The sequence below is a fragment of the Puma concolor genome, chromosome B4 (genome assembly GCF_028749965.1).
Source record: "Puma concolor isolate L17-30 chromosome B4, mPumCon1.1.hap2, whole genome shotgun sequence".
Taxonomy (NCBI): Eukaryota; Metazoa; Chordata; class Mammalia; order Carnivora; family Felidae; genus Puma; species Puma concolor.
Window position 1 is genome coordinate 8,545,890 of NC_141673.1, and position 12,298 is coordinate 8,558,187.

Genomic DNA, 12,298 nt, shown 5'->3' on the forward strand with positions numbered 1-12,298 from the left:
TCCAATTCAACGTAATTTATTCCTGCATCGTAAACGCTGAGAAATGTGAAAGCACCACACCAACAAGAAAGTGCTGTATCAATTTCAGGTAAAACGTCCTAAGGTAAAATAAGGCACTCAACTAATGGCTTCTATGACTTGGCAATAAAAGTTAACAAAGCCAACGACTTCTTGTTTAATTCTTTTCCAACGCTACAGACATAGTTCTGCTTTCACCTTCATTACACTTTCATATGGTTTCAGCAGGGGATATACTTCCTCTTCCAAGAATCTCTGCACCTGCCAAAAAGAAAAGCAAATGTGAGACAAAAGAAAATGTAAAGATGGAAATTTTGCTAACGCTTTTTTCAAAGTCAGTTTATATCACTGGGACCTAATTTGATAAAGCTTTTACCCCACCACTGAGTAATTTCTTCACTGCCTGTCAGAAATCTCTCCCTAGACAGAGGCAGCTTAACCCACCATGCCTACATGTTTCCCCATAAACGAGCCCAGACTGTCCTTTCAGTTGGTCTCATCATCGTCCACCCAGTACCCAAGCTGAAATCATCACGGCTTCTTCTCTCATCTTCATTCAACCTGTCAAGGCTCTAACTTCCTGAAGAGCCCTCCAATCTCTCCCCTCATCTGCATCTACCGCTGCCTTGGCTCAAAGTCCTCATCATCTACTGCTTGGCCCCCTGCAGCAGCTTCCTTACTGGTCTCCAACCTCCAGTTTAAGTCTCTCAAATCCAAAACACCAGTGTGATCTGAGGAGAAATGACAAACTGTTGTCTGTCTCCAACTTTAAATCCTGTAACTACTTCTGGGTACTTGCTACTCCAGCAACAATCAAATGATTGTAGTTTCTCTCCCATGTTGGATGTCTATCTACTTGCCAACTCCTACTTTTCCCTAAGATTCAGCTCAGATGTCAAGTCTTCCAACAGTCTTTCCCAACCTCTCCTATTCTCCTTTGTGATACCTAAAAAGAATATGCTTCCCTCAACTCCTACAGGTACTGCTTGGTATTATAATGAATGACCTTTTTATAAGCCTTTACCACTAAGTTTTGAGCTCCCTGAAGATGAGAATTATCTTTAAAGCCCCAGAATGAAGCACAGTACCTGAATACATACTGAGCACCCACTCTGCACTCGTAAATGTTTTTGAATTAGCTCTTGCAATCTCCAAAAGGCCAAGGGGAAAAATGATAAACATTTACTGAATACCTACCACGCGTCAAGCACTGTGCTAGGCCTTTTAATTCACATAACCACCACCTCATGAGATGTATATATTTTTTTAGTTTATTTAATTATTCTGAGAGAGAAAGAGAGAGAACATGTGTGTGTGCAAGCAGGGAAGGGGCAGAGGAAGGAGAGAATCCCAAGCAGGCTCCATGCTGTCAGCCCAATGCAGGGACCTACTACGTTAACCATGAAATCATGACCTGAGGTGGACACTCAACCGAATGAGCCACTCAGGCACCCTGAGATGCATATTATCCTGTCAGCCAATGAAAGCCAGAAGTCAGGAATGAACCTGACTGATCTGAGGGTAAAACCCAATCTTTGTCCATTATACCACATGCTCCAAACCAAAAGAAAATTCAGAGAAATCCACAGGGGGAAATAAGGCAGTTCAATACAACCAAACTTTCACATTTTAGCCTGCTCTGAATTCTTTCTGCCTAGCCTCATTTTTATCAGACTTCTTATTTTATAAGAAACATTAAAGACTGTATTCCAGGTTCTGTGGCCCAGCAGTGTAAAAAGAGGGCATTTGGGGAAACTTCTAGTGCCACAGAAGTGTTCTGGTGCTTACCTGTTGAGATGCACGACCTGTAAAAGAAGAAGGATCCAGCAGACGGTCCAACTGGGAATGAATGGGACTGAAGTAGTCATCAGCCTGGATTCGCTCTATGAGGTCATTGTCACCTCCCTCCTGTTTGACCACAGCAGCTGCCTGCTGGGAAAGCACTCTAATTTTCTCATGGCAATCCTAGGAAGACAGTGGGGTATTGTTGATTCACTTACTAACAGGGCATCTGATCATCATAACCATCATCCAATACCACAACTATGCTGTCTATCTATGGCTGGTACACAAAGCCCACCCACCCACTCCCCACCCAGGCTGAGGAAGTTCCCCTCACAGTCTAATTCCATCAAGATCTCAGCCCTCCGAACATAACCTAGGATGAACCTGAAGTAAATGCCCATCTTGTGCTGGCCTTTTTTTTTTTTTTTTTTTTTTTTTTAGTTTATTTATTTTGAGAGAGATAGAGAGAGCAAGCAAGGGAGGGGCAGAGAGAGAGGGGACAGAGGATCCGAAACAGGCTCTGTGCTGACAGCAGTGAGCCCGATGCGGGATTTGAACTCATGAACTGTGAGATCATGACTTGAGCCAAAATCAGATGCTTAACTGACTGAGCCGCCCAAGTGACTCTTGTGCTGGCTCCTCTAACAGCTCGTGAACCACGTGCTCTGTCGTGCCCACTTCCCATCATTTCCTATTACAAATTCAGACCTTATTCCTTTGCTAAGAGTGGACCTTTCCTACAAGTGATAAAGTGATTCACTTTTAACAAACCAAGTTCACCGTAATCACCCTCCAGAGATGAGTCTGCTCTATGGCAGAATATGGTCACTGTTCTGTACCAATACCATGACTGAGGGCAGATGACAGAAATGCTTTCATTCTTAAGGGAGGAGAGGAGGACTAAAGGTGCCCTTTCAATTTATCCAGGAGCATAAGGGGTTAACAAACCTGGCGGTTACCCCCAGCTTTCACCATGGCCATGATGATGTTCTCTGTGGCCATGAAAGGCAGCTCTTGCCGAATGCGCCGTTCAATTACCTAGAAGAATGAACGAAGGGCTAAGATGCCTCACAGTTACAAAGTCATACACACAGTAAGAGATCAACTGTGACCAGCAAAATACAGAGAAGGACATGAACTACCATATCTATGAAGACAGAGGGTAGAATGGATCGTTTCAATCTGCATTTCAGTTTTCTTTCTAATTTAAAGTATTATTCTCATTTAAAAAAGGAAAAGCAATTTAAATATACTTTTAAAAGTTGCTTCATTGGAAAGATTTATAAAACCTCAACTTTGTTAAATTTCAGTGCCCCACCTCAAGAGCCAAGTATATAATGGGAACGAACCATCTGCCTCAGGTACCTAAAAACAGGCAAAGGAAACAGTCTGCTCTGCCAGTCACACCACAGCTGATGATTCATGAAGCTCATGAACAGTTTAAGCCAATTCAAAGTATTTCCTTTTCTCTTTTTTACAAACGTTGTCTATGGATTCCAGAGTTAGTTCTCTAGAGCCACGTCACAACCTGAAGAATGAGCTCTGGTTAGGAACAACTCCTACTGGACTAGAATGCAGATCACCAAACATACTTACTCCAGAGCAGAAGATTATACTCACCCTCCCACATTCCAACCCCCACCCCAATATTTTGCTTTTTAATTGAGGCTTACTTTGGGGTACACCACCAATCCTTCAGAAATGTTCTGCAGCGTATTCAATATAGTATCTGCGGTGAGAAATGCCTCGGCCAAACAGATACGTCTAGAAAACAAATAGCCGTTCAGTTATCTCTTTAAGCAAATATCAATTTCAGTGAAATATAGGGTGTGTCCCAAGAAGCTGCCGTACTGACTTCTCATGCTACGTGTACTACTTGGACAACTTCCTTTAATCTCATGACTTGGGCTCTACCCCCAATATCCTGATGACTCTCAAATCCATCACCCCTTGTCCAGACCACCTGCCTAAAAGCCAGCTCACATACCAAACTGGAGAAGCTCTACCTGGTTGGTCTGTAGGTACCTCAAACCCAAAACTGGATCCAGTCACTTCTCCATTGCCTCCTGCTTACCATCTCAAACCTACTCCTCTTCTCCCTGTGGCTCCCATATTCAGTAAATGGCACTTGTACCCCATCACCGATCTTAACACTCACTCCTATCAGCCACCAAGGCCGGCCAATCTGCCAGATTTTATACCCACATGCTTCTTCTCTAATCACATGAGCACCGTGCCAGTATGGACTTCAATTTTTAAAAATAGCCTCCTAACTTGTCCTGACCAGATCCATATCCCCTTAAAACTGGTTCTCCAAATTGTTGCAGGGTGTTTTAGCAGGCACATATGATTAGGCCACACCCTGCTGAAAAATATTTAATGGCTGACTTCTGAATGGGTTCACATGTCTTATTTTCATAAATGCCTTATTCCCTGGATTACACACAGATCCCAGAGAACTAGCTTAACTATATATCCTTTTCCACTCAAATTCTAATACAATGCAAGCAAACCAGAATAACGTGACTCTGCTTTAAATAAGTATATATACAGGGGTGCCTGGCTGGCTCAGTTGGTGGAGCACGTGACTCTTGGATCTCAGGGTTATAAGTCTGAGCCCCATGTTGGGTATAGAGATTATTTAAAAATAAAATCTTTAGGGACACCTGGGTGGCTCAGTCGATTAAGCATCTGACTTTGGCTCAGGACACAATCTCATGGTTCATGGGTTCAGGCCCCACATCAGGCTCTTTGCTGTCAGTCCAGAGGCTGCTTTGGATCCTCTGTCTGCCCCTCCCCTGCTCACACTCTCCCGATCTCTCAAAAATAAATAAACGTAAATAAATTTTTTTAATAAATAAAAATTTTAAGTAAGCAGAAAACCATGTGCATGTTGGTACCTTATTCACAGCTACAAATTACTTCTGACCCATCTCATACCGAACCACCATATAATTGTGGCAAGACGTCACAGCTGACACCTTACCTACCTCCAGCACAGTAACTGAACTTGTCAGGGCCTACAGAGACCATCATATACTAGCTGTGATCCATAATCATGTTCTACCTCATTGCTTGTCACACAGACTTTACTCCCCCATACTAGTAACTCCCTCTTCTTTCTCCCGCCTTTATGCTTGTATATATGCTTCCAATCCTGTCTTAAAGGTCTTTTAAAAATGCCTAGATTTCTTGAGTCTTAAAGCATTACCTCCTCTGTGAAGCCTTTCCTGACCCCCACACCTAGACTGCCCCTTAGCTCACACAGAGCGTATCTCATACACACTCTGTTCCTACACTCATCATACTGTTCTTTGTATGTTCTTGCCTCCCTGCTAGACTCCATGCTCTGTGGGGACAAGGAGGAAATGCACAGATGCTCAAAACATCCTTCTGCTTCCAGGCTCCTCTTCTGGTCCTCCCCACAACTCACTGTACACGGCATCCCCTTTTACTGACCGATTGGCACTATCATCCAGCGTGCGCTCGAACCACTGCACAGATGCCGTCTGCAGCGGGTCGACGATGAGGGTCATGAGGTGACGGGCAAGGCTACAGCAGCGCTCAGAGCGCATAGGGTTCCGCTTGTATGGCATCGCACTTGAGCCTGCCACGTACAAGGACGAGAAGCAAAGGCAGAGAGACTTCAGAGGACAATGAGTGCCCAGGCACGCTGCTGGGCGAGCTGTCAACACCTGCCCACAGGCCCCCTGGCATTTCTGTGGTGCTCCCAGGTCTCCACACAACACTCACCAATCTGCTGTTTTTCAAAGGGTTCCTCCATCTCCTTGAGGTTTGCCAGGAGTCGTATGTCGGTACAAATCTGGGGGGAAAGGGCCACAACGATGTGCAGAACTCTGGGAGTAGGGGCTAGGCTGATGGAGGTGAGCTCACCTCCCCAACAGATCCTGGAGAGTATCTCATTCAGACTTCTCCAGGCTCCTGAAGAGCAGGGATAACAAGTAAAGGAGCATGGAAACACTTCTGTGAAACATGGCTGCAGACAGCACGGAAAGACGACGCCAGATGAACTTTAATGAGAACGCAGAATTCAGTCCTGTCCTTTAAGACACCTTAAGAGGCTTCACCCACAGGCCCCAGATGGTGAAAAATGAAGTCTGACATCTCTTGAGAGATGCGACTGAACAAAGCTCTGAGGCCAATTCCTTCTGTTTGTGCAAAGCTCTCATCCCAGCCCCACAAACTGCTGCCACCACTCACCTTGTGCACGGATGCCCCCAAGCTAGCCAGCACAGACAGCACCTCAATATCCACTTTTCGTGTATAGGTCTGCCCTGTGATGATGAAAGCCCTAGAAATAAATTGAAAAGAGCCGTACATAAAAATATTTCAAAATGTGACTATGTCAAACAAATGAGCAAAAACCGACCCTGAGCAAAAGCTTGGTCTCACTGGTATACTGAGTCACACGGAGCCCAGATGACCTCACTGATAATCTGCTCCTGGAACAAACTGTTCTTCCACCCTTTTTACTAACACCCATGCCCCAGAAGGAAGGGTGGTCCTGTGCACCCGTGTCCTCACAGCCCGATGGAAATGCCTGCAAGAAGGAGCCATGGTGGAGCCTGGCAGCCCTCAAGGGAAATGGTCAGATTTAGATGAATCCATCGGCGACCTCAACATGGGTAAGACTATTTCCTTCTTCCTTATAGATTATCAGAAAACAGAATCTAGACAATACAAAAATAAAACCCAGGAGGTAAAAGGAAATGGGTAGGGATGTCTGAGTGGCTCAGTCGGTTAAGCGTCCGAGTTTGGCTCAGGTCATGATTTCACAGTTCGTGAGTTCCAGCTCTGCGTCAGACCCTGTGCTGACAGCTCGGAGCCTGGGGTCTCTTCAGATTCTGTGTCTCCTTCCCTCTGTGCCCTTCCCCTGCACGTGCTCCGTCTCTCAAAAATAAAACAAACATTTAAAAAAAAAGAAAAAGAAAAAGAAAAAGGAAACGGGTAGAAGAACAAAGGAAGAAAAAGGGTCAAATTTAGAGGTACACTGAACACGGGCCTTCCATCACTTAACAGGGAAGCCAACACCTTTCCCACTTACCTACCTTTTAAATCCTGCCTTTTCTGTCACTATCTTGTCAAGCTGCTCTACCTTGGAAGAAAAAGACATCCTTATAGAAATCCAGGTGTGACCAGTATGAGAATATCTCAATGTCCTGCCCTGATTTCGATCCTTGGTGCCCCTTTCGATCCAAAGACTCCACTCATCCCAGGATCCATCTCTCCGCCCATCCTAGAAGTCAGCTTTGTCCTTGGTGCCCGCACCACTGAGCTTCCATGTTCCCTTGCTGCTCTCAGAATACCTTCTGGTCATCTCCCTCGAAGAGCTGCAGGAAGCTGGCCTGAGTGCCTGTGGTGCCTTTCACTCCCCGGAAGCGCAGGTCATCTCGGACACGCTTCAAATTCTGGAGGTCCATGCAAAGATCCTGAATCCAGAGACAGCAACGTTTCCCAACTGTGGTCAACTGAGCAGGCCTGAAAATGACCCAAAGAGGACACACACAAGTCTCAAACCAAGGACTTACTTCATAAAAGCTTCACTCCCTCTTCAAACAATTACTGCTACCCCTGGAAAGAGGAAGAATTCAGGTAAGAGACAGAGAGACCTGTCTCTTACCAGAGTGAAGAAGTGTGAGCAAGTGAGCAATAGTTATGATTCAATGTCATTTACAAATATTCATGCTTATGAAACTAAGATCTCCTAACATAGCTCTTTCTTTATCATCAAGAGGCAATATATGGGCAGGGACAACGCCTGTTTTGTTTGTCCCCAGGCTTTGGCAAGTCAAATATACTCATGTATATTTTGAAAATACCGTGAACAAGGAGCACCTGGCTGGCTCAGTCAGTTGGGCAGCCGACTCTTGATCTCGGCCCAGGTCAAGACCTCATGGTGGTGGAATCGAGCCCCACACTGGGCTCTGCACTGAGCATGGCACCTGCTTGGGATTCTCCCTCTCCCGCTCATGTTCTGTCTCTCAAAATAAACAAACATAAAAACAACAACAATAAACAAAACAGACAAGGTTCCTGTCCAATGGAGCTCGCGTTGTAGTGGAAATGAGTAAACAAAGTGACCGTTGATTTTTTTTATCAGAAATATGGAAAAATAAAATGATGAGGACACTGGAGAATGCCACTCTAGACTGGCGGTAAAGGAAGGCCTTTATGAGGAGACAAGGTTTGATAAGGAAGCAGCCATGCTGTGGACAACAACCCTAAAACATACATAACCCAAGGACTCTTAACCTAACAGCTAATGGCTTTGCTCCCCGTCCAAAGTCTAAATCAATTCATTGCCGGTCTGTTTCTGAACATAAAGCATAATAATGAGAACAAACTGCTATGATGTTGGGAGTTTTTTTTTTTTTTTAATATTTATAATGTTTATCTTTGAGAAAGAGAGACAGAGTGCAAGCGGGGAAGGGCAGAGAGAGAGGGAGACATAGAATCTGAAGCAGGCTCCAGGCTCTGAGCTGTCAGCACAGAACCCAACGTGGGGCTTGAACTCACAAACCGTTAGATCATGACCTGAGCCAAAGTTGGACACTTAACCAACTGAGCCACCCAGGTGCCCTGATGGGGAGTTCCAATAAATGACCTAGCTCATTCCAAATGGATTCTCTCTCCTATCAGGCTAACAGTATGAACCGTGGGCAAACATGAAGGCACATCATGAGACGATATATCCCCAAATTAATTTCATGGTAGTTTTCTAGGTAACTCTTGCTAACAGATTACTGGTACAAGCAAAGAAATGAATGGATGGACTTGCATGGATCTGTTCACAGCAACACTGTACACAATAGCCACGAAGTGGAGACAACCCAAATGTCTATCACACTAAAGAATGGACAAACTTGGTATATCCACCATTTTGGCTACAAAAAGAAATGAATGTGCTACATGCCACAATATGGATGAACACTGAAAACACTAAGTGAATGAAGCCAGTCATAACAAGATAAATATTTTATGACTGCATTTAAATAAAATGTCCAGAGGAGTGCCTTGCTGGCTCAGTCAGTTAAGTGTCCGACTTCAACTCAGGTCATGATCTCATGTCATGGTTCAAGGATTCGAGTCCTGTATGAGGTTCTCTGCTGTCAGTGCGGAGCCCGCTTCGGATCTCTGTCTCCCTGTCTCTCTGCCCCTTGCCACCCCCTCCTCTAGCTCTCAAAAAAGAAGCACTAAAAAAACATTTTAAATAAAATATCCAGAAGAGACAAATCCATGGACAGAAAATAGATCAGTGATGGCAAGGGGCTAGGTAAGGGGGGAATGGTAATAACTAAATGGGTATGGGTTTTCTGAAGGGTGATGGAAATATTCTGAAATTATATACTGGTGACTGTAAATAAATCTGTAAGTATACTAAAAATCTGTAAATATACTAAAACCACTAAGTGTACACTTTTTTTTTTAATGTTTATTTATTTTTGAGACAGAGAGAGACAGAGCATGAACAGGGGAGGGGCAGAGAGAGAGGGAGACACAGAATCTGAGGCAGGCTCCAGGCTCTGAGCTGTCAGCACAGAGCCTGATGCGGGGCTCGAACTCACGGACTGCGAGATCACGACCTGAGCCGAAGTCGGACGCTTAACCGACTGAGCCACCCAGGCGCCCCACTAAGTGTACACTTAAAAAGGGTGAGTTTTATGGTATGTGAACTGTATCTCAATAAAGCTGCTTTTTTTTTTAAGTAGGCACTCTACCCAACGTGGGCCTTGAACTCACAACCCTGAGACCAAGAGTCACATGCTCTACCGACTGAGCCAGCCAGGTGCCCCAAAGCTGCTTCCCTTTGACTGCAGGAACTGACCCACACTGATGTGATCTCATGCACCAATACCATATTCTGAGTGCTTAATGCCTGCTAACCGTGGCAGCAGATACCTCTCTCGTCACGCTACCCCCAAAGGAATACTGGGAGGCCCACAACTCTCCAGTACTCACAGGAGAGGAAGAGGAGTCGTGACTCAGGTAATGCTAGGGAGCCAGCACGAGGCAACATTTGTCATGGCCAGCCCCAACACACCTTGCACTGAGTCCTCATGAACAATTTCTTCAGGTTTCTGCGACAAGTGCAGGCCCTAACTTTAAGGAAGATTAGACTCAACAGATTTTCCTCAATGTTAGGACACAGTATCTTCGTCGCCATAGCAATATCCCACCAAGATGTAAGGCAGATGCTAACACACCACTGCTCAAAAATCATCACTTGAAACCTGCTACTAGCATTCCAAAAATGACATTATCTGCTTTGAAAAGGATTTTATTTGGTAATTATAAAAATACTTGAACATTTTACACATCAAAAATACAAAATAGGGAAAAATTTAATTATCCTCTTACCTCATAAACCAGAGTAATTAATATTTACATCTTGGTGTAATTTCTTCCAATCTTTGTACAATTCATATGCTGTCTTTATCCCAAAACAGTAACCTACGCACATTTCCACAATATGAGTCTTATAAGCAGCATTTTAACGGCTACATGTTATTCAAGCCTATGAATATACTATATCTCATTTAATTCTTCTCTTATTGTGGACAGCTAGATTGTTTCCGGTGCTTGCTATCATAACCAATATTTTAACAAAGATCTTTGCACGTAAGACTTTTTGCATAATTTAGATTACTTACTTCAGTAGGAGTCTCAAAAACAGAATTACTAAATCAATGAGCATGAATACTTTCAAACGCTCTTGATCCGTAATTCCTAATGTTCCCCAAATGAACTCTCACCAGTATAGCTTTTAAGGTAGGGACCAGGTTCATTCCTCATAAGCATCCTAAGTTATTTGCTTAAACTATTTTTTTAAGTGTTTATCCATTTTTGAGAAAGAGACAGAGACAGAACCGTGGAGTAAGGCCAGAAAGAGAGGGAGACACAGAATCTGAAGCGGGCTCCAGGCTGTCAGCACAGAGCCCAACATGGGGCTTGAACTCATGAACCACGAGATCATGACCTGAGCTGAAGTTGGACGCTTAACTGACTGAGCCACCCAGGCACCCCTTAAACTATGTTTTGAGTTTCTTCACCTCCAGCTTCCGTGGAGAAGGGAAACTGAAGGAAGAAATGAAAGCCAAATGCATACCAACAAGCCCAAATCCCGAGAAGTAATCACATCACTTACTGGAAATGTGTGAAACCTAAGGTAGGAAGGCTGGCTCGTTCCTTAGCAAAGTCAGCAAGCCGAGAGATCACTCTGGCAAGCTGTAAGAAAGACCATGTGATAGAAACAGGGTGAGTTCAGGGTAAGCTCGTTATATAATCAGGAACTAAACTTTCAGACAATTTAATATAAAATTAGATCTCCAGCCTGTGGAAGGCAGAGACATTATCTTTTTATCTTTGTATCCCAAAATGCCTTGAAGATTTAAGAGCAACCAATGTTTGATAAGTGAGTTGACTATCTAAAAAGTCATGAACTTATTCTGCACAATTTTAAGACCACTAACATGCTCATGCAGGGAAAACAGGACAAAATCATGAATCTGACCCAATGTCAACAACATGCTCCTGGTTAACTGCCTTTATTAAAAGACTACGTTTTGTTTTTTAAAGGTATTTATTTATTTTGAGAGACAGCACATGAGCACAGGCAGTGGAGGGGCAGAGACAGAGAGAATCCCAAATAGGCTCCACGCTGTCAGCACAGAGCCCAACATGAGGCTCAATCTCATGAACTCTGAGATCATGACCTGAGTTGAAACCAAGAGCCGGACACTTAACCGACTGAGCCACCCAAGGGCCCCCAAAGGCTAGATTTTAAAAAGGATTCACTTAGAGCATTTTAACTCAAAAAGACAATTCGTTCTACAGATGAGATATAGGATCATTCACCTGACTAAAGAATAATCTATTTATATTCATATTGCATTGATTTATTCGTAAGTGGTGCCCATCTCCTATCATGGGGAATCCAGGGCTGGCAGGAAACTTCTACCAATTCCTTACCTTTGGCAAAAGCAGGTCAAATGCATTTCTGAGAATAATCAGGTCCTGCAAAGGAAAATGCAGTGGTCTCACATCAAACAGCTTTGCCCAAACAATATTATTACACAATACTTTTTGGCCATCACCACTGGGTTTCTCAGCTAGCCACCTACCTCACTATTAGCAACCCTCTGTGCAATTCAGAAGATGCTAACAGAAGTTGTTCTTTTCAGATTACTATTTTAAAAGCACATCAACCTAGAGAGCAGTACTTCTGGGATCTCTAAGGAACAAAACCTTTATACTCCTAAAGGCCAATTTATGTGGTAACTAAAATGACGGGAAAACAGTTACGGGCAAACCTTCATCCTGAATATTGTGAAGATGTCCAGGTCAACCAGCTTTCTATCTTTCCAAAAGGAGTGCCTGAGTATCTGAGAAGCTTCCATGGGGCACATTCCATTAGCCTTTTGTCCTTTTTCCACATCTACCATTGCTAACAACAACAAAAAAGACATGAACCAGA

The 12,298-nt window shown here is 43.8% G+C and overlaps 1 protein-coding gene across 6 annotated transcripts in view; it reads right to left on the bottom strand.

Annotated features, from left to right (window-relative positions):
* Positions 1-12,298, bottom strand: part of ADSL (adenylosuccinate lyase) — a 17,753-nt gene continuing 5,455 nt past the window's right edge. For 5 of the 6 annotated variants that reach the window (XM_025927032.2, XM_086712205.1, XM_086712204.1 and 2 more), the window contains 11 exons: positions 11,794-11,838; positions 10,970-11,049; positions 7,131-7,302; positions 6,873-6,919; positions 6,025-6,115; positions 5,557-5,626; positions 5,263-5,410; positions 3,477-3,567; positions 2,752-2,841; positions 1,807-1,983; positions 1-279 (listed from right to left, as the gene is read on the bottom strand). In XM_025927032.2, coding sequence (XP_025782817.1) covers positions 193-279; positions 1,807-1,983; positions 2,752-2,841; positions 3,477-3,567; positions 5,263-5,410; positions 5,557-5,626; positions 6,025-6,115; positions 6,873-6,919; positions 7,131-7,302; positions 10,970-11,049; positions 11,794-11,838 — 1,098 coding nt within the window. In that variant the 3' untranslated portion in view covers positions 1-192. Of the gene's footprint in view, positions 280-1,806; positions 1,984-2,751; positions 2,842-3,476; positions 3,568-5,262; positions 5,411-5,556; positions 5,627-6,024; positions 6,116-6,872; positions 6,920-7,130; positions 7,303-10,969; positions 11,050-11,793; positions 11,839-12,134; positions 12,269-12,298 lie in introns of all 6 variants that reach the window. The other variant, XM_086712207.1, reaches the window with a different exon arrangement.